Here is a 24,901-nt window from a genome sequence, read left to right on the forward strand (position 1 = left end):
GGTCATGGGTCAGAACTATCATAAAGTTTGGAACTGTCACGTTACTTTGAACTTTGCTTTGCGTAATCATCTTTAACCCTTGTACCTGTTACGTGTTAAACCTTTGCAGAAATGATGTGCGCAAAAGAGTGATGTTGGCTCAATGCTTTGAGATCTCCAACGTGCGTGACCTTGACAAGATGTACACTTTAGACAGGAGCGCTCGAGAGTCTTCCCTTCTAACCTTCCCTGTTACCCAAACATGGCCTTAAACGGTTTCCTACTGCTATGTAATTTCCCTCCGACTTTGGATGTGACAAATAGGAAAGGTCCGTCCTGACACTGAAGGACAAAAACCACTAAATGCGGACAACCTGACTCTTGATCAGTGATACTTCTGGAGAAAGTTCTTGTTCAAAAGGGGGAAATACGACAATTAATAAAAGGAAACCTCAATTAAAATGGAGAAGGGGAGCCCTGAAGGGGGAGCACTCAGGCACGTATCTTCCTTCATTCCTGGGCAAGAAGAAGCTGACATTACTGCCCCAGCAGGAGAAGGAAGATTTTCTACTCGGTCAGCAACAGCCCAGCCAATGAGACACTGTCACCACCCTGAACCCTTGCTTTCCTCCAATGGACTTTCGCTCAAAGCAGCCCCTCCCAACGTCCTCCTTTTCTCTATAAAGCAAGGTCAAGTAAGGTTTCTCTCTCTCCTTTGTTCCCCAGACTTGCCTATGGTTTCACCATAGCTTGCATGTCCCGAATTGCAATTCCTCTGCCATTCTGGAATAAACACATTTTGTAGGTAAAAGAACTGGCTATTTTATTTTTAAAGTTGATTATTACCTAAAAAGGCATGTAGCTCTTCAAGATAAACTGACAGCTCTAAATTTCTTTCTTCTTTTGGCCATGCTGTGCGTTTTGCAAGATCTTAGTTCCCCGACCAGAGATCGAACTCGGGCCCGGAGCAGAGAGCACTGAGTGCTAACCACTAGGCCACCAGGGAATTCCCTAGATTTCTTTCCAAATGAATATTATTTGACAATAAAAAATTCATGCCCAGAGGCTCTGATCATTGGTGTAAACTTTGTGTTCTCTTGGAGAAGTGTGGCTCATGCCCTGAAGATTTCAGGCTCTATGAATTCCTAGGTCATAGAAGGCACTGGAAAAACTTCCCTTGCACCCTTGTAAAGACCCCCAGGACCACCTCCCACTGGAGCTATATCTATCAGTGCCTGAGCAATCACTCTGTGACCTGGGCTAACAGAGCACCCTGTCCTCTCTCTGGGAGACTTGGCTTGAGGTTACTTTCCTTTGCCTTCCTATGATGTGCTTGACCTCAGAGAACACTGTTGAAGTCAGGAGACCCCCGAGCCAAACCCAGCATGAGGCTGAATGGAGATCAAGGCACATATACCCTTTCCTTTGAAGCAGTCTGAAAGTTTACTACTAAAACAAGTATAGGTCATGCCTTAGAAGAAATACCATGTCAAGATGTGAAAGAACCATATCAGTATTACTTTTATAAATATTACAAAAAAGCAGCCCTGTCTGTGTATTTAAGTACCTTTAACTCGTGCATAAATGCTGAATAAGTGCATTTAGTAGGAAGGACCTCTGCTGAAGGGAAATGCAGGTGTGTGTGTGGGGGGAATGCAAGTGTATTCACATAAAACCATGGCCACAGCTCACTCCGGGCCCCTGGGCTTGGGGAGAAGCAGGACTGGACTGATTCGTGAGTCTGGGGGGAGCGTGGATGTGACTGAGGCTGCCTGATGGAGGTGTTCCTCCAGCCCCCTTGGGCCTGGTGAGGCTGCCCCGGCTGGCCCAGTCCTGGGATGCTACTTGCGCCCAGATAAAGCCCTTGTTCAATATCAGCTTCATCAGCATTAAAGAGGCTATTTGTCCCCATCTGCTCTACTCTTTTGTTTCATTTCTCAGTTCACTGAGAGTGGAGTCTTGTTTGTCGGGTTCCCTCAGAAACGCCAAAAGGAAAATATATTTGAATTTTAAATGGGATTTACATTCAACTTTTTAGCAATATGTCATCTGAATAAATGTAAGTCACAGTATATGACTGAATGTAAACGTCATACAGATTTACATGTTCATGAATAGGAGCAAATAGTAAGCCTTCTACTCACTCTTGGAAAACAAGTCATGAGGAGTGAGATTCCCTGAGGAGGTGAGGGGAGCAGGAGGTGAATGGCCTCAGGTGGCCGACACTAAGTCGGGGAAGCCAGATCAGGCCCTGGGGCAGCTCAACAACTAACTCTGCCCCACCTTTGGGGAAGAATGAAGGCTTCTCAGGAAAAGACTCAAATGTTTCAGAAAAATACTCTCTGGTATTACATCACTCAAGTAATGAAGACTTTTAAAGGTGTACAAATATTCCAGATGAGTCTGAAAGAGACTTGGCTAAAGTCCTGTGTTACGTGAAAGCAGTGAGATGTAAAATCTTTACCACCAAGCACAGAGAATGCGGGACTGGCCCTCAATCAGGGAATTGGGGGAGGGGCAGTTCTCCTTCCTCTCTTCCGTATTTGCGTGCTTCTTAAGTGAATGTGGGTTAATGTTATATGGAAAAAGGTTCAACAAATTTTCTTTAAAAACAGAAGGAAAAAAGTCCAGCGCGTAACTAGGTGGGTGAGTCTGCAGCACAGCCCGACCCTCGTGTGGTTCTGCCGTCTGAGTCGCAGTGAGACTAGCAGTTGAGACGGAGAGAGCCCATGCGCCCTTGAGGACCCACCGCCCTTGGCTCCCCCCCCACCCCGCCCGTCTGACCCACCTCGGTGACCTCCACCCGCTGACAGTCGGTGCATGGATCATCAGTTCCCGGGCACTGAAGCCGTCTTCGTGTCCCGATGAGCTGACAACGACAAATCCGAGCTTGTGGGGCATCCTGCACGCCGGGGCTGTGTGTGAGGGCAGGAAAGACCGCTGTGAGGGACTTAGCAGTACATCATAACACTGAAAGTGCTATTTCCCGCCTTGTTAATACACAAAGTAATTCCCAACCTACTCAGGACTGTCCCATCACTTTGAAAGAGTCTAGCTCTTATTACACAATTTTTAAGATGCCTCTTGACTTTTCCCAAGTATATGCCAAAAAGTTTGACCAGCGTTGTGGGTTGAACTGTGTCCCCCCAAAGCTATGCTGAGTCCTAACTCCTGGTGCCAGTGACGTGACCTCGTCTGGAAACAGTGGGGACGTCAGCAAGTTAAGATGAGGTCATATTGGAATAGGATGGGCCCTGCTCCAACATGACTTGTGTTCTTATCAGAAAAGAGACAGGGACACACACACAGACAGGGAGAAGCCAAGTGACAGTGGCCGAGCAGCTGGAGCACTGCATCTACAAGCCAAGGAAAGCCGAGTACTGTCTGGAGGCAGCAGAAGCTGGAAGGGGCCGGGAAGGAGACTTCAGAGGAAGCGTGGCCCTGCACAAGTGCACCTTGATTTTGGACTTCTAGCCTCCGGGGTAAATTTTTGTGGTTTTAAGTCATCCAGTTCGTGTTACTTTGTTATGGCAAAAACAAGGTCTTTTGCTAAGATATGAATATAAAAATTTTCAAATTATTAAGGAACTAATAAACCAGTGTGCTAATGAGTTATACAAAAATAAGGGGAAAGGGGGCAGTTTAATCAACAACATTGCTAAATGAAAATGCGGATCAGCAGGGAGAGCAGAACCACGGACGGAACCTCAAGCACACAGGTGCTCTCCCCGAGCCTGGCGGAGTGGCTGACTCTGGGCAGATACGCAAATACCAGCTGAAGGATTTTCTTGTCTTGATGTTTTAGCAAAGCTGGCTTGGCTCATAGCTACCTACCATCGTTTTGAGGGTGGCTGTAGTGACGCCCAGTTTTGCCCACTCCTTTGAAAACAGCACCTCAATCCCAATTTCCCTCCGTGGTTCTGTCCTCCCCACACCCGGAATTGTGGGGCTGACGCCCATCCTGCCCCCCACAGATCCCCGCCTGAGGGGGCATGTTTCCCAGGCTTGGGTGGTCCATGAGTTCCACATCCCTCCTCAGGAACGGGCTCAGGGATGGAGACATGAGAACAGGACCCAAACTGGACCAAAGCCACTCAATCCCAGGACTCTGCGGAGGCTGTGGCCATAGCATAGTGTCTGCAGGGGGGGCGGGCTCCTGGAGGCCACCAGAGGGGAGATCCAGGCAGGGAGTGGAGCTGACACGGGGAAGCAGTGCTGAGAGAGGCAGAGACACCCTGTGAGCCTCAGGACTTAAAGCCCGAACAACTCATGGACTTCCGGTTACTCTCCAGCGACTAAGCCTGTCGATGCTCTTCAGTCGGCCAATGTGAGTGAAGTATGCAACCAAGAGTCCTCACTAACACGGAGGATAAAGACTTCTCCAGAAAGTTCTCTGGGGTAGGACATACTATTAATGGAGATTTTCAGGAGGAGGTGACACACAAGCATATCCCACATGGAATGTGTTTGTTTTAACATGTTTGATACATGATCTAGATCTTCCTTTGACTTTTACTGAGAACCTGCAGAGGACCACGTCAATAAATTAATTCTTGGCTGGCACTCGCTAATGTTTCTTGGAATATACAAACAAAAGTATTTAAAATAGAAACAGAAACCGCTATTAAAGATCCCAGTTATTTTTTATACAAAGCTCACTGCGGGATATCACAGGAGAGAAAACCAAACTAACCCAGAAAGTAATAAAACGCAGGCACAAAAAATGGACAAGTGTGATTTAACCCACGGCAACTGCACAGCCTGGCCTGTGTGCCAGCTCCCATGCCAGACACGGACAGGCCTCGCCCAGCCCTTGGCTCCTCCCACGTGCCCCGCTCGCAGCCTGGACTGACTCTCCCCTTGGCCTCCATACCTCCCCCTCCCCCGTCCCCTCTCCCTCAGTGCCAAGTCTCACTGGTCCCACCTTTGGAACAGTGACTGAATATGTCACTTCTTCTGGATCCCACTGTGTTCCCTAGAAAACAACAGCCAGGTTTCCCCACGTGGGGTACTGCCCCCACCGGAAGAACCCTCCTCAAGCCCAACCTGCTGTTCTAACCCCCGCTTTCTGTCACGGATTCTAAAGTCCCTCCAAACTTACTAAAGCTCAGAGTTAGACCCCTGTGTCCTTCCATCACCTTTAAGAGCAGGGCCTGTTACTTTCTATCCCACCTTGAAAACAGTAGGTACCTATGAAATATTTTCAACTGAGTGTGATCACGTATCCTGAAATTCCAGAGATCTGAAGTACTGTTTATCATCTTGCTGACCTGTGTACAGACCTACTCCCTTACACCATACTCTTGTGTGCAGACGCATACATGTTTATACCTTCATCACAACTCTGACACCCCAGCTGTAGAGACGAGGAAACTGAGGCACAGAGAGGCCTGGCCCAGGGTCATCCGGCTATGAAGCCACACAGGCCGGGTTTGTTCTAAAGCTGGTCAGGTTCCAGAGCCTGGTCTTGACCAACACCCTCGGTTATGGCCCTAAGAGTTAGAAAAGGAGCCCTTTAAATCCGAATAAAGGACGTGTCTACTATACTGCGTTACCTCAACAAATCCAAAACACAGTCCCGGCATTTAGGAACCAGACAGGAGAAGTGCCTGGGAACCGCAGAGGCAACGCTATTACGTCGGTTTGGGAATTCGAACAGGATTCCTTTACGGCCACGTCCTTCCGCCTTGTTCCCTAGGGTCCCCTTTGCATAAACCTTCAAGTCTCCCCTAAGATACTTGGGGTGTCACTAAGGACACTAGTATTGGGCTCTATAAAAATCACACTAACATTCTGGGGAGAACCAAAGCTCTGTCGAGTGCGGGGCCCCGGTGCACAGCGGTCCTCGCCTCAAAACGAGCGCCGGTGGCATCTTCCCCAGCAGCGATCACTCTCCCCCGCGCCGCAGGACGAGCTGGGACCGTGGGGAGAAGGTAACTCGGCGGTTCCTCCTACGAAGTCTGCTTTTCACTACGCATCGGGGTACTGAATCTCTACGTTAAATCGAAACACTTTACCAACTTCTGAACATCTTGCTACAAGACTAGGAGACAGACTTGTATCGTTTCCTTCTTAGGAAAACCTAAATGTTACACACTGAAATGGTTTTTTGGTCAAGCAACCGCAAGACTCGAAAGTGCCCCTGAGAATCCCCGAAACAGACGAGGCTGAAGAGCCAGCTCAGCACCGAGTCGGGGTCGCTGAGCCCGCACCGCCGCCAAACGCGAGGACCAAGCGCTGGCGCCGCCGGCCGCCCGGGGCGGTGACGCAGCGCGCTGGCCGCGCCCACGGAGGCCCTGCCGCCCACGGAGGCCCCGACGCCCCCGGCCCGCTCGTGTACCTGTCAGGACGTCCGCACGACCCGGGCTCTCCGCCGGCCCTCGGCAGCGCCGCGCCTCGGCGGAGCTCAGGAGGCGCCTCCTCCGCCGACCCGGGCCGGCCGGCACCCCCAAGCCGCAGCGGTGGTGGCAGCCGAGGAGCAGCCCCGGCCGCCTGCGCCTGTTGCCCCGGCCGCGGCCGCCGCTCTCATGACAACCAGGCCGGCCCGCCCGGACTTCCGCGCGTGCGCGACCCCGCCCCTCCGCGCCTGCGCACAAGGCGGGGTCGCACCGCCTCTTCCTGGGCCTTCTGGGTAATGTTGTTTTCAGGGAACGGCGCCTGCGCACAAGGCGGGGTCATGCCGCCGCTTCCCGGGCCTTCTGGGTAGTGTAGTTTCGGGGGCGGGGGCGGCTCGGGGCCTTGATTCCCCTTCGTGGAAACCCCCAGGCGCGGACACACGGCGCGGCTCGCCGCGTAGGCGCCGCCCGCGGGGCCGGAATCTCTGAGGATGTCTGCGGTGCTCCAGAAACTCAAGAGGTTCAAGCTGCGGGCCCTGCACAACCAGAAGAAATTTGGGGTGGCGGGCAGGAACTGTGAGGAAGTGCTGCGGAAGGGGTGCCTCCACTTGCAGGTGCCCCGGGGTCCGGGGGGCGGGGCCATCCGCTTGCAGGTGCTCCCCGGGCCGAGGAGCTGGGGGCCGATGGGCTGGGGGCCTCTGCTTGCGGGCGCCCCGGGCCGCGTGGCGGTGGGGGTGGGTGGGGGGGTGGGGCGAGTCTGACTGAGCGAGCCTGCCCAGAGCACTCTTTTTGAGCTGGGAAGATGTTGGCCCGTCGTCCTGCACTGTCAACACTGGCGGATCTCAGGCTGCACCGAGCCGCAGTGCGTCCCCGAGTAATGACAGTCGCTGGGAGGGGGCACTGTCCATATCCCCAGGGCGGAAAGCCTGAGCCTGACCACTGCCGACGGCCACGTGCCGGACCCCGGGCGCCATCCTGGCTCCTTACGTGGGCTGTCGTGGAGTCCACCTGTCGCCCAGTGAATCGGGCGCTGACACCCCCATTTCAAAGATGAGGAAACTGAGGCACCGAGCGACTAAGCAACGTGCCATAGCCACTGAGGAAAGGCCGGTGTTTAAACCCCGGTCTAGCTACGCTGGAAGCCTCTTAGCCCAGCCTCTGCGGGTGCGGGGGCTGCAGGCGGGGGGCGGGGGAATTGGGGTCCTTCCCGGCTTCTGGGTCCTGGTGCCTGGTGCTGCCTCTCAGCAGATGGCCTGAGTGAAGCCTCTGCCCCAGCGCGTAGGAGCCCACCCGCTTGGGAGAAATTTAGGGAGAATAGGAGGTGCTGCTTTGTGCCTCAAAACCAGGGAGTCTGGGAGACATCTGGGCCCCAGGGAATTCCCATTTCCTGTGCTGCGGAGTAGCCCCCAACCTCCTCCTCTGGCTCCTCGGCCCCGTCAGAGCAGGGGGACTTTGTAGAGAGGCCTGGGAAACTTCCCCCTTCTGACCGCGAGCATCACGACATCTCTGGCCTGAGACCCAGGGACTTGGTTCCAGTGCTCGTAGGCTCAAGTGCTCCAGGGCACAGGCCGTTCCCTGCCTGGTTCCCCCTGGTGTAGAATGAAGGGTTGGGCTCAGAGGCCTCTAAAAGCCCTTTGGCACGAATATTCTAGGTATTTGAGCCATTGTTCTTACCCTTATTGAATTAATTTCCTCCACTGGGCTTAGACCAGTGCTGGGGTTGTGTGTGCGTGTGTGGGGTCCGGGAGAGGGGAGGAGTTGCTATTAAAAATGGATATGGGGAGGGGGAAGGGTGAGCTGTGACAAAGCGAGAGAGTGGCATGGACATATATACACTACCAAACCTAAAATAGGTAGCTAGTGGGAAGCAGCCGCATAGCACAGGGAGATCAGCTCAGTGCTTTGTGACCACCTAGAGGGGTGGGATAGGGAGGGTGGGAGGGAGGGAGACGCAGGAGGGAAGAGCTGTGGGAACATACGTATATGTATAACTGATTCACTTTTTTATGGAGCAGAAACTAGCACACCATTGTAAAGCAATCATACTCGAATAAAGATGTAAAATAAATTCATAAAACTGATTGGTGTCGAGCAACAGAGGACTAAACCTCAGCAAGTTAAGAGTCCCGTGTGCTGATCACACTTCCGTGGCCAGAGGCGGTGGGTCCTGCTCAGTAAAGATGTTCTCCTTAACTAATTGGTGCCCAGGGAGAAACTCGAGCGCTAGGCGATGTGTCCTGACACCTGTCAGGCAATGAGCCTCATTGATGGGGATGTGTTTACAGGCTTCGTGCAAGCAGTCAAGGGTCATTTTTGGAAACAGGCTTGGATTTTTTTTTTTTTTTTGCGGTACGCGGGCCTCTCACCGCCGCGGCCTCTCCCGCTGCGGAGCGCAGGCTCCGGACGCGGACGCGCAGGCCCAGCGGCCATGGCTCACGGGCCCAGCTACTCCGCAGCATGTGAGATCCTCCTGGACCGGGGCACGAACCCGTGTCCCCCGCATGGGCAGGTGGACTCTCAACCACTGCGCCACCAGGGAAGCCCACAGGCTTGGATTTTAAAGTGCCCTGGAGGAGCTCGGTTTGAAGGGTCCGAGTGGTGAATTCTGCAAAGCGGTTATCACCGTGTGTGTATTTCTATGACTTTCCAGGTCTTAGAACGACCTACAGTAGGTGCCCTTGTTTGGACGTGCTCTGTCCGTGCAGACTGCATCTCGAGTGGGGTTCTTCACAGCGTAGTAGTTCCTTCTTGTTCTCTGTGAGGGCTGCAGATGGGAAGGCCTCAGGTCGCCACCCCAAGACTGGGCAGCCCGAGATCCAGGAAGTAAGCATCCCACCCTGCTCTCCCCTCCCCCGCTTCTTCCCAGCTCCCCGTTCCTGGCTCCACCCTGTGTCTCTACGAGGATGGCACGGAGGTGACTGGAGATTACTTCTGGAGTGTCCCCGATGACTCGGAGCTCGTGCTTCTCACTGCGGGGCAGACCTGGCAGGGTTGTAAGTGGCGGGGACCTTGGAGATCTGTGGGGAAGCTGGTGTGGCTTTGGAGGTGCAGAGGGCCTGCCTGGGGGTGCCAGCCCCGGGAGGGAGGGGTCCCCCTTACTCTGGGCTCTGAAGGAGGAAGCCCCAGAGGCAGAATCAGATGGCAGTGTTGTCCATCCTCTTGGCCGGGAGGCCAGTGGTCCAGCTGGTTGGTCTATGTGTCTTTTTAAGAAATTCCTTTAGTTTTATTTACATTCATTTGAAGTGTCCTAGTAACCCCTAAGGGCAGAAGGGAGGGCTTTGCGGGTGGGAGCCTGCCCAGTTTTGTGGGTAAGGCAGAGCCAGAGAGAGAGGCTGTCCTGTTCTGCTGGGCTTTGTTGTGGAAAATAATCAATAACCAATCAATAATAAGAACAGAACAGTTTTATTTGAGCCAGACTGAGGACTATAGCCCAGAAGCCCTCTTCCCAGGTTACTCTGAGAAACTGCTCCAGAGAAGCAGGGTTTTCAGCACAGTTTTATGTCTTGTCAGAACAAAGACCCTTAAACAAGGCAGGGATGCATTTCTCTGAGGTTTCAAAAAAAAACCAGACCAGCACGTACACAGCGAGTCAGCATGGGCTTGGCACCTGGGAGGGAGCCTTATGATCGAAGGAGTAACCAGCATTGGTGTCCCAGGAAGAGGGGCATTTAATTTTTATCTTTAACGTGGATGTTCTTTACTTCTGGTCAGTGCGCCCTTTTCTTTAATAATTAAAGCAGATGTGCAGTGTATGTTTGATCAGCCACAAAAAGGCTGTTTTAGTTATCATCAAATTCACGTTAACTCATATAGAAGCCAGAACAACGTCCCTGCATCTCAATATGTAAAAATTTCTTTTATCAACTTTCTCAGGGATGGGCTAGTGGCTGATGCTGTGCTCAGTGTATGGTCTCTGTCGGGTTTGCGGACACACCGTCCTTAGGCTCCTGTCGGGGCTGCCTTATTGGAGCAGGTGCTCTTGGAGTTGGTTCTTTAGGGGGGCCTGTGCTGGATGACAAGTGATACTCTGGAGCCATAGGCCGGTGGCCAGGTGTGTGCTCTTTCCCTGGGAGGGTCGTCTGGCCCTTGTGCAAAGGGGCTTCCATTTCAGGAGATGTTTCTGGTGCCTGGGGAAGGAAGTGGAGCTCTGAGGACCGAGGTTGTCCTACGTCCTCTGCCGAAAGGGCGGAGAGAGAAGCCCGAGAGCAGTGCAGGTGTGGCCTCGCCCCTCGGTTGGGACGCTGCTGTCAGCAGTGAAGGTGACATGTCTGCTGTGCGCTCCTAGTGGCAAGCAGCCTTCCTCCTTGTACTTCTAGAGAATTAAGTCTCATTAAGTTGTTAAAAAAGAAAAGAAAAGGAACTGCACGCCGCTTTCCAGAGCTGTGGTCCCATCTTATCTCCACAGCAGGGACGAGAACGGCCTCTCCAGCTCTTGGCATTGTCGCTCTTTTCACTTTAGCCGTTCTGGTGGGTGTGCGATGGTGTCTTGACTTGCATTTCCCTCCCGACGGATGGTGTTGACCATCTTCTCCTGGGCTGATTTACCACCTATAAACCTTCCTGTGAAGTGTCTTTTGTCCATTGTCTAATGGGGTGTTTTTTACGGTTGAGTTTTGTGAGTTTTTTCCTAATATATTCTGGATGAGTCTTTGTCAGATGTGTTGTTGACACTGATCTTTTCTCCCAGTCTGCAGCTTGTCTTTTTTTTTTTATAAATATGTTCTTATGACCATTATGCTTTTATTTCTGTGAGAAAGATTCCTAGGAGTAGAATTGCTGAGCCAAAGAGTATATGTGATTTTTTAAAAATAAATTTATTTATTTTATTAATTTTTTTTGGCTGCGTTGGGTCTTCGTTGCTGTGCGCGGGCTCTCTCTAGTTGTGACGAGCTGGGGCTACTCTTTGTTGCGGTGTGTGGGCTTCTCCTTGCGGTGGCTTCTCTTGTTGCGGAGCATGGGCTCTAGGGGCACAAGCTTCAGTAGTTGCGGCACTTGGGCTCAGTATTTGTGGTGCATGGGCTCTAGAGCGCAGGCTCAGTAGTTGTGGCGTGCGGGCTCTAGAGCACAGGCTCAGTAGTTGTGGCTTGCGGGCTCTAGAGCGCAGGCTCAGTAGTTGTGGCGCACGGGCTTAGTTGCTCTGCAGCATGTGGGATCTTCCTGGACCAGGGCTCGAACCCGTGTCCCCTGCATTGGCAGGCGGATTCTTTTTTTTTTTTTTTTTTTGCCGTACGCGGACCCCCCACTGTCGTGGCCTCTCCCGTTGCGGAGCACAGGCTCTGGACGCGCAGGCCCAGCGGCCATGCTCACGGGCCCAGCCGCTCCGCGGCATGTGGGATCTTCCCAGACCAGGGCACGAACCCGTGTCCCCTGCATCGGCAGGCGGACGCCCAACCACTGTGCCACCAGGGAAGCCCCTGGCAGGCGGATTCTTAACCACTGCGCCACCAGGGAAGTTCCTGCAGCTTGTCTTTTCGTTTTCTTAACCGCGTCTTTCATGGAGTAAAATTTTTAATTTTGATGAAATCCAACTTGTCCCTTTTTATCCTTCTACGCATATGGCTTTGGTGTTCAGTCTGAGACCTTTTCACGAAGCTTTAGGTCTTGAAGGTTTTCTCTGTCTTTCTGCGCCAGTTGCTATGATCATGTGACTTTTCTTGGTTAGCCTGTTGAGGGTGGATCACACTGATTGATGTTTGGACCCCAAGTGGCCCCATATCCCTGGAATGACCCTCGGGACCGTGCGGCCTGTTCCTCGCATGCGTCTGGACTTCTGTTTGTAGGACGCTGTGAAGCCCTCGGTCCCAAGTGCCTGCACGGAGGGCTTGCTGCTTTCGGGTGTGAGCGGAAAGGCCCCGGGAGCCAGCAGGACAGTGAAGGGACGAACCTGGAGTGTGAGAGGTCTCGAGGGAGGTTCCAAGACGAGGTGATTTCACTTGGAGGAAGGAAGGCTGAGGGGAAGGGCGGCAACTCACTTGGGTGGCTTTCGTTGTCCAAACCGCGTCCCGTGTCCTCCCTGTCTGTCCTCACACCAGCCGGGCGCGGGCAGCCAGGCCTAAGGCCCGGAGCCCTGGGCTGGTGACTGTCGGGGCAGGGGTCTGGCTGGTCCCGGGGGAGGAGGTGGTCTCCCCGAGGCAGTGCTCCAAAGCCTGGTGGCCTCTCTGTTCCCTTCGGTGGCAGACGCGAGTGACATCAGCCGCTTCCTGAGCGTGTTCCAGGAGCCGCACGCAGAGCTCATCCAGGCCGCCCGGCAGCTGCTGTCGGACGAGCGGGCCCCGCTGCGTCAGAAGCTCCTGGCCGACCTGCTGGGCACCGTCAGTGAGAACATCGCGGCCGAGACCAGGGCCGAGGACGCGCCGTGGTTCGAAGGTGCCTCATGGATTCGGGCCTGGAGGGAGCGGGTGGGGAGTGCTTCCTCTGGGCCAGCTTGCTGGGACATGGGATCTGTGTCAGTTCCCATACCCAGGGGCTCCCCAAGCGCGGGGCCAGGGGCCAGGCAGCCCTGGGACTGGCTGTTTTATTTTTCTTTAATTTTCAATTGTGGTCAAGTAGGCATAAGATAAAATTCACCATCTTTACCGTTTTCGGGCGTATAGTTCGCTGGCATTAAATATCTTCCCCTTGTTGTGCAGGGTCACCACCATCTGTCCTCAGACACCTTCCTCTTCCTAAACTGAAGCTCCGCCCACACTGAACATCGCTCCCCACCCCTCCGCAGCCCCGGCCCCCAGCCTTCTTCCTGTCCCTGTGATTCTGACTCCTCCAGGGGCCTCGTATGAGTGGGATCGGCATCTGGCTTACTTCACTCAGCATTTAATGTCTCCGTGGTTCATCCATGTGGAAGCAGGTGTCAGGACTCCCTTCCTCTTTGAGGCTGCGTGGTATTCCATCACCTGGGTGGACCACATCTTCTCTATCCATTCACCTGGGCTGCTCCCACCTTTTCGACTGGCCTCTCAAGCCAGGCGGAGGGAGCCCTGAGCGACTGCAGCCCTCTTGGGAAAGGGGCTTGGAGGTGCCACCAGGCAGGAGCCCCTCGGTGGCCTCTGAGATTCTCCGTGCCGGTGGACCAGACTTCTGCACAAATGAACAAAATCCAGGGATAGCGTGCAGGTCCCCATTAGAACGTCTCTAGATGGAGCTGAGCAAAACGGCCCTCACCTTCTGCCCCTCCTGGGAGAGCATGGGCCCTGGGCTCCAGGCGTCTTGTCTCTCCTTCTGGCAGGTTTGGAGTCCCGGTTTAGGAACAAGTCTGGCTACCTGAGATACAGCTGTGAGAGCCGGATCCGGAGCTACCTGAGAGAGGTAGGTCCACACTGATGCTGGGTGTGCCAGGCGGGTTTAGGAAGCGGGCTCTGCTGTTGGGACTCTGCTCCAGGGCCAGCGTGGCTGTTGGAGGAGCGCACAGGCTGGCGTGGGTGCGGGTTCAGGGGCAGGTGCTGCTGTGGATGCCAGTCTGGGTGCAGGTGGACGTGAGCCAGCAATGGATGGGCCGCTTGCCCGGGGAGCCCCCTGCACGGCCGACATCTGGCTTCCACTTGTCAGAGCTCAAGCTGGGTCCGGGGTTGCAGACTTTGCCTCCCTGCACTCTGCATGAACTCTCCCTACGGGCTGTGAGTAGTGAACCAACCTTTGAACGCCTTCATCTGTTGGGCGGTTCAGTTTCGACATGAACTCATCCCAAGTAGCCGTCTCCTTCCACCGTTAGCTTGGATGGACGCCCACACGGTGGGTGGGGAGGGGCAGCTGCTCTTCTGTCCCCAGCACTGCCGTTGACTTTCCCGTCTGTGCGAGGCGCAGCTGTCTGACCTCCAAGAAGCAGCAGCAGGGGCTCCGAGTCGTGGTGGGTCCAGGCTCTGACTCTGGGCTCCCCTCCGGGAGGCGTGAGAAGCAGGCTGATACAGGTTGAGAGCCGAAAGTCTCCCGATGGAGACACACTTCACCTCCGAGGAGAAATGGGTCCTCGGGCCCAGTGCACTCTGTCCCGCTCCCTTTCAGCAGGGAGGTGACCCAGCTGACAGACGACCTGCAGCAGGGCAGGCCGCGGAGGGGACTGGTGCCCGTGGTGCTTTGGGGGTGCGTTGCCCCCTCTCTGGAGGATAACCTGGGTGCTTGACTGGCCCCTGAGGCTGGGTTCTGGGCGGATCTCTTCCACCCTTCATGGGAGGACAGGCGGCAGGGGGTGGGTTTGGGGGCAGCGGCAGGCGAGGGCCCTCAGGCTCTGCCCTCTGTGCCAGCTCCTCAGAGAACCGGCGCTGGAGCCCGGGGGTGGGCTGGGCGCTCCCCGCAGAGGCCCGCGGGCGCTGTTGCCCCTATGCTGCGTGGCTGGACGTCAGCCGTGGGGCGTCTTGTTCGTCCTTTGCAGACACCTGCCCCCCCACCCCTCACCTGCGCCTGGCCGCACGTCGGTGCTGCAGAACTGCCCACACGCGCTCTGTTGAGATCCCGTTACACAGAAGGAAACCGCAGGACTGGGGTGTCTGAGGTCCTGGGGCCTGGTCCAGATCCCCCTCTCCCCCTGCCCCCCATCTCTGCCTGAAAGTGGCCACCCTCGGGCTCCTTCTGTTGCTGAGGACGCGCTCCCCGCGCTGGCTGGTGGGCATCTCCAGGGCATCATTCCCAGCCCCTGCTGGGTGCAGCCCCCTGTCCAGTGATGACCCATCTGCTAACCTGCTGTCACTCACATTGGGCCAGGTGGTCTCCTTGCTTCTGCCCAGCGCTCAGTGTGGGCCCAGCTGTGCCCATGGGTGCGACTCTCCACCTGCGCCCCAGTGGGCGGCAGTGCGCTGGTCACTCCTCACCTGCACACTTCCTCTCGGGTTTCTTGCTGCAAAGCAGTGAGCACTGCTTGGGAGACAGGGTGGCCAGGATGCCTGGAGCTTGAGTTCTTATCTGATTGTGACCAAAGCTCCATCTTATGGGCCCAGAGAAATTTCCCAGGGTCAGACAGGCACAGTCGGTGTGAGCTCAGACCCCTAGACCTCAGGGCCATGCTGGGACCCCAGGGGGCTGGGGCCAGACCCCCGACCTCCGGGCTGTGCTGGAACCCCAGGGGGCGGGGGCCGGATCCCCGACCTCGGGGCCACGCTGGGACCCCAGGGGGCGGGGGCCAGACCCCCGACCTCCGGGCTGTGCTGGAACCCCAGGGGGTGGGGGCCGGATCCCCGACCTCAGGGCCACGCTGGGACCCCAGGGGGCGGGGGCTCTGAGGGCTGTGGCGTTGGTGGACCGGGACCTCGGTGGCGGTGGGTTTTCGGGCGCATGGCCCGCGTCCAGCAGTGCCCCTGCCTCTCCTAGGTGACGTCTGGCGCGTCCCTGGTTGTGACGGAGGCTAGGGAAGAGTACCTGCGGGTCGTGGGTGCCATGTGTCAGAAGCTCCAGGCCGCCCGCTACAACAGCAGCTACTTCGACAGGGGGGCGAAGGCCGGCCGCCGGCTCTGCACGCCCGAAGGCTGGTTCTCCTGTCAGGTGAGCCACGAGCGCATGCCCGGGGCCACCCCGGCCAGGGCCTGGTGAGCTGGGGCAGCCCTCGGGGTGAGGGAGGGTCTCAGCCAGTGGCTCCCAGACGTCAGTGGTGTCAGAACCCCCTGGAGGGCTCGTGAGCCCCCTGGGCGCCTCCCGGGGCCTCTGTTGCAGCAGCTCTGGTGAGGCCTGAGAGCCTGCATTTCTGACACGTTCCACAGTGATGCTGGTTCAGGGCCCTCACTTGAGAACTGCTTTGGCGGGCACGGGCGGCAGGACACAACTGCTCGTGAGCCGAGACCCCACCCTGGTGTGAGAGGAGGGGTGGCATTCGTTTGGGTGGCTGATGCGTGTTTTGCTCCCCTGGGAAATCCTGGATGAGAGAGCAGCAGGATTGCAGGGTGGTGGCCGGATGTGACATTTCGGGCTCTGGCTGAGCGTGGCACCGTGGTGGGTGGCATCAGCTGGAAGCAGCATTCTGAGCTGTGGAGACAGCTAAGGGCACATCTTGCTCTTTGCAAGCTGTACGTTGCACTTCCAGTAAAATCCCCTCCTGCCGCTGGCGCTGGGCCCAGAGTGGGCAGGGGTGGGCGTGGCCTCCCTCCCATAGGCCCCCATGCCTCTGCCCCCACCGGGCAGCCCCTCCCACGCGTGACGGGCCGTGAGCATCCAAACGCTGTTCCTTCCCAGCTGGCTTCGCGTCACACCTCACACGCAGCCGACCTCTCCCCCCTGGGGGGGTGCGCCTGGAGCCTGGCAGAGTGTGTGGCGGGGACAGAGACCAGACCCTTCACCCCGGCCTGGGCAGGCTCTGGGTCAAAGGCCTCTAAGCGAGTTGGGCGGTAGGCTTCCTGCGGGGCGGCTGTGAGGGCCCTCGGGGGCCGGAGTGGGGCTGGGGGCTTCAGGGAGGAGGAGATGTTTTCGCACGTCTCCGAGGCCCAGCCTGTGCAGGGTCTCAGGGAAATATCGGGAAGCCGTGGAGGAGACAGGAGGGGAGCAGTCGTGTGATGGGAGCAGCATGGGGAAAGCTGGCGCCCCAAACGGCTAATAGGCTCACTTGTCCCCTTCGCAGATGCAGAACGTCACCCCGGGGTCATGAGGGAATGGGGTGCCGTTCCGGGGCAGGATGCTTTACCTCCTGAACAGACTCTTTATAGGGGCCTGGCCCCGCCAAGGGGTGCCTCCGTCGCGGGCGGAGCGGCAGTGAGATGCTACTTGGCTTCGTGGCCTTTACCTTCTCTCTTTCGGCCCAGGGTCCCTTTGACGTGGACGACTGTGCTTCCAGACACTCCATCAACCCCTACAGTAACAGAGAGAGCCGCGTCCTCTTTAGCACCTGGAACCTGGACCACGTGTGAGTGCGTGGGGCTGAAGGCCACATCCACAGACCCGGAGTGCACCTGCGACCTGGCGCTGCCCAGCCTCCGCGGCTGCCTGGTGCGCCACGCGCCCAGCGCACGTGTCACGGACCCACAGACGTCGTGGGCGTGTGGCGTGGAAGGGGTTGCCGGGATCATGCGGTGCTGACGCTCCTGGGCTGCGTGGCGGGTGTCACTCAGCGCGGTGGGCTCAGATCCCCGTCTGCACCTGTGCAACCCCGCGCGTCCCCTCCCACCGCCAGCGCCCACCTGTGGGCGGAGGCAGTGGTCGGCAGCTGCGGCCTGGTCGGTGTGGCACGGGCGCAGCTGTGTGGGGTCCCTGCCTCGCCCAGGGAGTGGGAGCTCTGCATTGTGACGTGTAGGGCGTTTCCTGCTTCAACCAGGGTTAGCAAGTCTTGGCTGGCAGGATCATTTTATGTGTGTATTAGCTCATTCTAAAAACAAGGGCAGAAATGGAAAATTTTATTATTTTAACTGAGATGCTTTTCTTGTTGATCCCTGAACAACGTGGGGTTTGAACTGCATGGCTCCACTTATACGTGGAGTTTTCAGTAGGAAATACAAGAGTACTGCTCCATCCACATCGGTTGACTCTGCGGATACCGAGCCGCGGATACGAAGGAACCCTGCACGCAGAGGGCCTCCTGTAAAGTTACACGTGGATTTTTGCCTGCGTCGGGTGCTGGCTCCTAACGTCCCCTGTCTCCTGTCCTGCGTGTTGCCGGGTTGCTCTCCAGGGTGGTGCCACCGACACCCTCACCGGCTGTGGGTTCACGCGCCCCAGGCTTCACCACCTCTTGGTATCAGTACTCTTTTTGCCTTCTCCCAGTCTGATGGGCGAGAAAGAGATTCTTCTGTTGCAGTTCATTTGCCTAATTACTAGGAAGGTTGAATGTCCGTGTGTTTATTGGCCACTTGTGTTCTGTGAAGTGGCTCTTGCTTCCTCCGCTCAGTTTTTACTGGGCTCTGGTTTTCTAATTAATGTGTAATAATTCTTTACACGTCCTGGTTACTGATTCTTTGGTGGCTCTTTGTGTTACAGGTATGGTTTTACAGTTTGGGCTTGTCTTTCGCTTCTGGGATGTCTTTGATCGTCACGGGTTTAAATTCCAGTGTACTGAGATGTAGCTCTTCTTTTTTGTGTGAAATCCTTCCCTTCCTGTATCATGAAGATATCCTAGTTTTTCTCTACTGGTTGGCTGTGCTGTTTCTGACCTGCCTGGAGCACTCCAAGATGATCTCGGGGCTCCAGGCCATCTGTCTGCTCCTGTCTTTTCACGGCCCACTAGGGGCCACACCGCCAGCATCTAAGGAGGGAAACAGGCCGGCCTAGAAGAGAACACGGATGAAGCAGCAGCGTGCACGCCAGACCCTGAGTCATGTCTCCTGAAACGTGCCAGTTACACTGCCGCTCTGCTTCTAAATACACATACGTCCACATAGATACACGTACTGGCTTTTAATTTAAAATGCAGTTTTGACAGCAGGCAGCGGGGGTTTGAAAACACTGGTCTGATTGTTTCCCTGAGACGTGGACACAGGCCCACCCTGACTCTGATGGGGCTGAAGCCACAAGCCACGTGTTTAAATAGTTAAACACTAAAGAGTAACAAACTGTCAGTACAGCACGTGCTGTCCTCCCCCTTGGACTGTGTCACCGCGGCCCAGGCCAGGTTCCTGGGACTTCTCAGGGCTCCGGGACGTGGCCGCAGTGGCCTGCAGTCTGCAGCCTGCCCCCTCTTCTCTCACCCCTTGGGCCCCCTCACACCACAAGGGCTGCACCACGCATGTGCAGGCTTAGGGGTGCACGTACGGGGGTGCAGCCTGTCCTGGGAGGATGTTCCGCACCTGAGTTCCGGGCGTGTGGGCTGGGCGGCGGGGCAGGGATCCTGTTCCCTGAGGGCTAAGGGCGCCTCCTCCAATACCCGGTGTTGCGAGAAGTCTTCCTGTCTGGGATCAGCGCTTCCCTCCCTCTTTTCAAAACCATCCTCGGCCTTTTCCTTAACTTCATTCATTTGCCTTTTATTTTGTATCCCTTCTTTCTACTTTTTTGGGTTTCTTCTTGCTTATTAGTTAATTTGCATCTCTCCTGTTTTCTGACATATACATTTCAGGCTATCAGTTTCAGCTTTAGCTGCCACCTGTGAGTTCGGTAATTTTATCGTTATTCAGGTGTAAGGATTCTGTCATTTCCATCGTGATTTTATCGCTGCTCCGTGAACTGGTTAGAAGTGGGCATTTGTTTTCAGTTGCTGCCGGATTCCTAGTTGCCTCTCTTGGTGCCCGCTCGCTGCTGTGGTCGCTCACGCCTCCTCTGAGCCTCAGTGGCGGGGGCGTGAGTGCGAGTGGCCTCAGATCTGTGTGGCTGGATTTAAGCTGCTCTGCTGTCTCTCCGCCCCTTTCTTGTCGACTCTGACATGTCTCCGGGTTTGGGTGAGTGTCCCACTTGCTCTTATTCCCATGGGGTCCGAGATGGCCCCATCAGAGCTGACGGCTGCCGTCCTCTGCCTGTGTGGTGACGGCCGTGCTCCCCGTCAGCATCGGGCTCTGCCAGGTCAGTGGTGTTGGCACGTCCCCAGCGTCTTTCTGCAGCCGGGACAGCGTCTGGCCACTGTGGCCAGTGTTGGTGGAATAAATAGGAAATGTGTTTGGACTTCTTTAGCCCTCTATTCTGGGTTCCCAGTCACCATTCCAGTCCTTCCCTTTTGGGTCTCCTTTGTGCTTTCTGTGTGTTTAACCGAGTTTTCCTTTTCCCTTGCCCATCACCCCACCCTTCGGTGGTTTGGGAAATAGATGTCTGCTTGTGTTCCCTTAGTGGGGCCCCTGAGTGAAGCACATCGGAAGCAGAATTGCGTCCCCCTTGCCCCCAGGCACCGTGGAGTCACCTTGGTGTCACCCCCTCTGCTCGCCGTGAGCCCTGCACAAAGCGTGGGCGTGTTCCCGGGGTCGGTCCTCGATTACGCTCACCCACAGATCACATGGCACTCAGGCTCACTCCCTGTCGATGATGAGGGTCGGGGGGTCGTAGAAAGGCCCTGAGCGCTTGTTGAGCTGACGTGGCTGCAGGCCGGCGGCCACTCGGCCCTCAGTGCTTTGGAGACATGACGCCTCATCGTCTGGCGTCTGTTCACAAGGCTGCCGACAGTCTCCTCTGCTTTTCTGTGGCAGCTTTAGACTTTCCCTTTCTCTTTGAAAATGATGTGTATCTAGTACAGACCTCCATTTTAAATTCTAACCGGGACTTGTATTCTCTGCTCTGAAGATGTGTCTGTCTTTAATTTTGGGAAGCTCTTCAGCGTTGATTCTCTGACTCCCCCTCACGTACCTGGACCAGCTCCTCCGTCCTCCTTGTGCTGCATCTGCTCTTACACATTCCCTTTCCCGGGGACTTCCTGCCACGGACTGAACTGCGTCCCCCAAATTCATGTGCTGAAGCCCTAACCTCAGGGTGACTGTGTCTGGGGATAGGCTCTTCAGGAGGTGATTAAGCGTAAATGAGGTTGGAAGGGAGGATCTGATAGGACTGTGGTCTCATAAGAAGAGAGGGCTTGCTCTCCACCATGTGAGGACGCAGCGAGGGGGCAGCCGTCTGCGAGCCAGGAAGACACTTCTCACCAGAACCCAGCCACGCTGGCCCTCTGATCTCAGAATCCCAGCCTCCAGAACGGTGAGAACACTGATTTCTATTGTTTAAGCCGCCCAGTCTATGGTATTTTGTTACGGTGGTCCGAGCTGACGAATACACTTCCTATACATTGAGTTCACGCACTCTCTCTTCAGCTCTGATGCCTTCAGTCTGTGCATTCAGCATTGAGTACACATTTCCTTTCTACAAGTGCTCTTGGGTTGTTTTTTAAAAACGCTCCTCTTCATGCCAGTCTGCTCTCATTTTTATTTTTTATTTTAAATACACTTATTTTATGGTTGTGTGCAAAGAGAGGTCTGGCCTTTGCCCCGACCCCTGGGAGGTCACCTCTGAGCCCTCGGAGTGTCCTGCCTGCTAGTGTCTCTGTTTCCCTGGGGCCGGGGATCACTGGACAGCCTAACAGTGTGACCAAGGTGGGGGGTTTGGGTCACGTGGTTTCAGCTTGCCCTCTGGGGGTGCTGGGGATGAGGTCAGCCTGTGGGTGGTCAGCTGTGCCCACATGGCAGAGCCCCAGTAAAGACTCTGGATGCTGAGGCTCAGGGAGCGACCCTGTCTGCTGATTCTCCATGTGTGTTGTCACCACCACTGCTGGGAGCACTGTCCATGACTCCCTGGGGAGGGGACGGCTGGAGCTGCCCTGGACTCCCCACCCTGTGTGTCCCTAACCTTGGATGATTTTAATTTGCATGCTTTCGTGGCTGTAAACTGTAAGTGTGAAGGCTCTCAGGGCCTTCCGAGTCCTTTCAGCGAACTGTGGACCCTGAGGGTGGTCTCGGGGCCCTGAGCTCTGCAGTTGGCGGCAGAGGGAGTGGTCTGTGTTAAGGTCCCTGGGGTTCTGGGGGCGCCACCGTTGGCTGCATCCTTCTGTGCATTGCAGTGCATTCCTTGTGCTTTGTGTGTGTCTGGGCCGTGAGTTCGTCCTCGGTGGGAGGTGTCTGCAGACGGCCCGGGTGTCCCCACCGAGCGGTTCTGCATGTTTCCACCAGGTGCCCGGGGCTTTCAGGGGGCTTTCCTTGCTCGCGGGTTCCCTACCACGTAAAGTTGGACATGTGAGAGGTGGGCTGATGGTCCTGGTTTTCCGCGTGACTGGAGGACGGTCACACTAGTGGTGCCCTGTGACCAGCACCTGCCGGGTGTCCTTACCTCGTCCCCCCCACTGCATCAAGCAGACAGGAACCTGGGGGTGCCTGGCAAGGGCTCGCACATTCACCACGCCGGGGAGCCTGACTTGGCCTCCTGGAGGATGAAAGACCCCGCGGGGAGAAGGGCCAGCCCCTGGCCAACCCCCCAGCAGAGTGCAGCCCTCTGACTGGGCCAGGCCAACCCACAGAACCGCTAGGTTTTGGGGGGGCTGGTTATGCAGCAGTTGGTAATTGACGCAGAGGCTTTTCCTTCCCCTCACAAAGCCCTGGACCCCCAGCAGCACCTGTTCCTCCCCTAATGGCTGGGGTGGGAATCTCGGCCCACCCCTCCTGGCTCTTGTAGGGCCCCTGGGGCCTCCATCAGGACCGGGACCCTGTTGAGCTGTGGAGTGTAGCTCAGTCCTGTGGTCCAGCGTTGGTTTCTGTGTCTGCAGAGGGGAGCCGCCTTCTTTCTTTTACTCTCAGATACTTATTTATTGTTACTCACCCTTTCTGTGTCATGGGGGACAGGATTCTATGCCGGTCTAGCTGCCGCCAGCCCCCCGAGCTGTGCTGTTTCCAATTCCATCTTGTCAAGTTTACAAGCTTCTAGGCTGGTTACTTAGTGAGGTCTTTGGAACTGTTGCTTATAAGTGAAAGCAGTTTACACAAAGATAACATTACGATTGTTTTGAGTGGACACACATATGCGTATAAAAGTACAGGATGAAATTTGGAAAGACACATGTCAGACCCTTAATAGAGATCGTCTCTGGGAAGGGAAGGCGGGAAGTGAGAGCGAAGGCTGTAGCTGGAGGTGACTTTAGCTTCATTTGTAAGATTCTGTTTAAAAACGTTCGTACAGTAGCAGGTAAGTTTTTGCTAAGTCTGCACATAGCCAAGGAAGCCAAGTTGTTGGTGAGTGAGTGTGATGGGACTACGGTTGGCTCTCATTTTTCTCTGTGTACTTTTCAGTATTTAAAAAAGTACGCGCTACCTACTTTTATTCACTTATTTTTTTAATTTGGCTGTGCCGTGCAGCTTGTGGGATCTTAGTTCCCCGACCAGGGATTGAACTTGTACCCTCAGCAGTGAGAGCGCCGAGTCCTAACCACTGGACCGCCAGGGAAGTCCCCCATCTACTTGTAAAACGTGAGAAGCCCGGGTGGCCGGCATCAGGCTCTGCCAGGCTGGCCGGCCCGGTGGGCGTGGCTGCGTGCGGCGCTGCACCCCCGCCAGCCTGTGGAGGGATGGCCCCAGTGCTTGTTCGATGGCCACAGGGTGAGCCCCTTTCAGCGCCCGCCCTGCTCTGTCTGGGACGGCCTGAGTGCAGTTCCTCTGCCGAGTTTAACCATCTCTGCCTGTCTCTCCTGGAAGCCACCAAACCTTGATGGATGTCTCAGCCGAGTAGACACCACATTCAACCATCTCTGTGGTTTAACAGAAAATGAGGCCTGGCAGGTGCCTGGGGTATTGTGACAAATTGGACAGCAGAGACGGCGGCTCTAACCTTGCTTTGCAGGATAGAAAAGAAGCGCACGGTCGTCCCCACGCTGGCCGCGGCCATCCACGACGCCGAGGGGAGAGAAGTGGACTGGAAGTACTTCTACCGCCTGCTCTTCACCTCTGAGAACCTCAAGTTAGTCCACATCGCCTGCCACAAGAAGACCACCCACAAACTCCTCTGTGACCCCAGCAGGATCTACCGAGCCCCGGCGGTGCCCCGGAGGAAGCGGCGTGCTCGCCAGCGCCCGTGATGCAGCCCGGACAGCACGTGCATCCTTCCAAGAGGTGCTCCTTTTTTTGTTTTTTTGGCCACTCCAATATTCCCGGAAAACACTTGAAAAAAAATCTTCCTACAGATTCTGGTTTGAGCACATTTCTGAAGCTGTCTCCTGACCTCTGCAAGCCCAGCTGCCAGAGGACGATTCTGGTGGCTCCCGGGACACCCAGGCTCAGGAGTGGCCTCCCTCCGGCTTCACCCATGTGTGTGTGCGGTGTCCCCAGCCAGGCGGCTCCCCTCTCGCCTGGCCACTCGGGCTTCAGGGAGCTTGTGTGAGCCCTCAGCTCCTCTGGGCCTCCACGCCCCAGGCAAATGCAGTGCTCCGTGCTCTGGTCTCTTCTAAATGCTCGAAAGAGTCGTGACCCTTTTGGGGTAAAATACAAGGATATTCACTGCTGTATTATTTCTAACTGCAGAAAGTGGGAAACCCTCCAAATGTCCGTGGGGCTGCTTGTGGCATTCTGCTGACCCACAGGCAATTGCTGTTTCTGTGGGTCCAAAATGGTCAGGTAGATAGCATTAATTCATGACTCAACCTGACACATCTACTCTGTAACGGTTTCGGGCGTTTATGTGAGAAGTGGGAAGCTGGCTGTTAAGTGCACGAGGCAGGCAGGTGGCTCGGCCATGCCCAGTGTGACACGGGTGTGTATCACACGTATGTGCCGGTCATGCAGAGACCGTCACTGCGTGTGAAGAGCAGGAAACCTGGGGGGTGGGGGTGGGGTGACTGGGTCACAAAGGACTAATTTTCTAAATCATGCATTTTATAATACTTGAAGTTTTTGAAATGAGCATTTATTTCATAATTTTTTTAAATTTACTTTTTTAAAGTCACATTTTATAATACTTGAATTTTTACATGTACTGTATAATCACGAAAGCAATAAAGATTTTTTAAAAATAGACACGTCAAAAAAGTTTGCCCTCATTGAGAATGATGAAAATGAGGAAAAAAATGAGTCAATGACTTTTAAGAAGCTGACCCAAATCATTCTATCTTCGTCACTGAAATATACACACATTTTAGAAGGTGCCAGTTCAGTGTGGGATTTGAAAAGTGCTGTTTCAGTTCATGGCACTGATCTAGTGTGCTGGGAAGTGGGGACGTGGGATAGGCTGGACGCCCCGGAGCGTGGTGGGTCCCATCTGTGCAGTAAGGAGGCCGGACCAGGCCCAGTGGCCCCCACCCCGTCCCT

General features: G+C 55.4%; 2 protein-coding genes across 4 annotated transcripts in view; one reads left to right on the forward strand and one right to left on the reverse strand.

Moving 5' to 3' along the window:
• The window catches only part of CEP104 (centrosomal protein 104), a 58,735-nt gene extending 52,221 nt beyond the window's left edge, over positions 1-6,514 (reverse strand). For 2 of the 3 annotated variants that reach the window (XM_032609128.1, XM_032609144.1), the window contains exons 1-2: positions 6,320-6,502; positions 2,768-2,894 (exon numbers count right to left, since the gene is read on the reverse strand). In XM_032609128.1, coding sequence (XP_032465019.1) covers positions 2,768-2,880 — 113 coding nt within the window. In that variant the 5' untranslated portion in view covers positions 2,881-2,894; positions 6,320-6,502. Of the gene's footprint in view, positions 1-2,767; positions 2,895-6,319 lie in introns of all 3 variants that reach the window. The other variant, XM_032609136.1, reaches the window with a different exon arrangement.
• A 120-nt stretch (positions 6,515-6,634) lies between these two features.
• DFFB (DNA fragmentation factor subunit beta) lies at positions 6,635-24,610 on the forward strand. The gene is made up of 7 exons (XM_032609164.1): positions 6,635-6,928; positions 9,181-9,307; positions 12,492-12,680; positions 13,537-13,616; positions 15,609-15,779; positions 17,027-17,127; positions 23,442-24,610. The coding sequence occupies exons 1-7, from the start codon at positions 6,806-6,808 to the stop codon at positions 23,674-23,676; spliced, it is 1,026 nt and encodes a 341-aa protein (XP_032465055.1). The 5' UTR covers positions 6,635-6,805; the 3' UTR covers positions 23,677-24,610.
• Positions 24,611-24,901: the final 291 nt, after the last annotated feature.

This window comes from Phocoena sinus, chromosome 1, assembly GCF_008692025.1.
Source record: "Phocoena sinus isolate mPhoSin1 chromosome 1, mPhoSin1.pri, whole genome shotgun sequence".
NCBI lineage: Eukaryota > Metazoa > Chordata > Mammalia > Artiodactyla > Phocoenidae > Phocoena > Phocoena sinus.

What these genes read in the sequence shown, in the direction of transcription:
- DFFB (XM_032609164.1), top strand. Translation starts at nt 6,806, where the DNA reads ATGTCTGCGGTGCTCCAGAAACTCAAGAGGTTCAAGCTGCGGGCCCTG. An exon ending in TCCGGAGCTACCTGAGAGAG is followed by an intron (nt 13,617 to 15,608) that starts GTAGGTCCACAC and finishes TGCCTCTCCTAG; the next exon opens with GTGACGTCTGGCGCGTCCCT. An exon ending in AAGGCTGGTTCTCCTGTCAG is followed by an intron (nt 15,780 to 17,026) that starts GTGAGCCACGAG and finishes CTTTCGGCCCAG; the next exon opens with GGTCCCTTTGACGTGGACGA.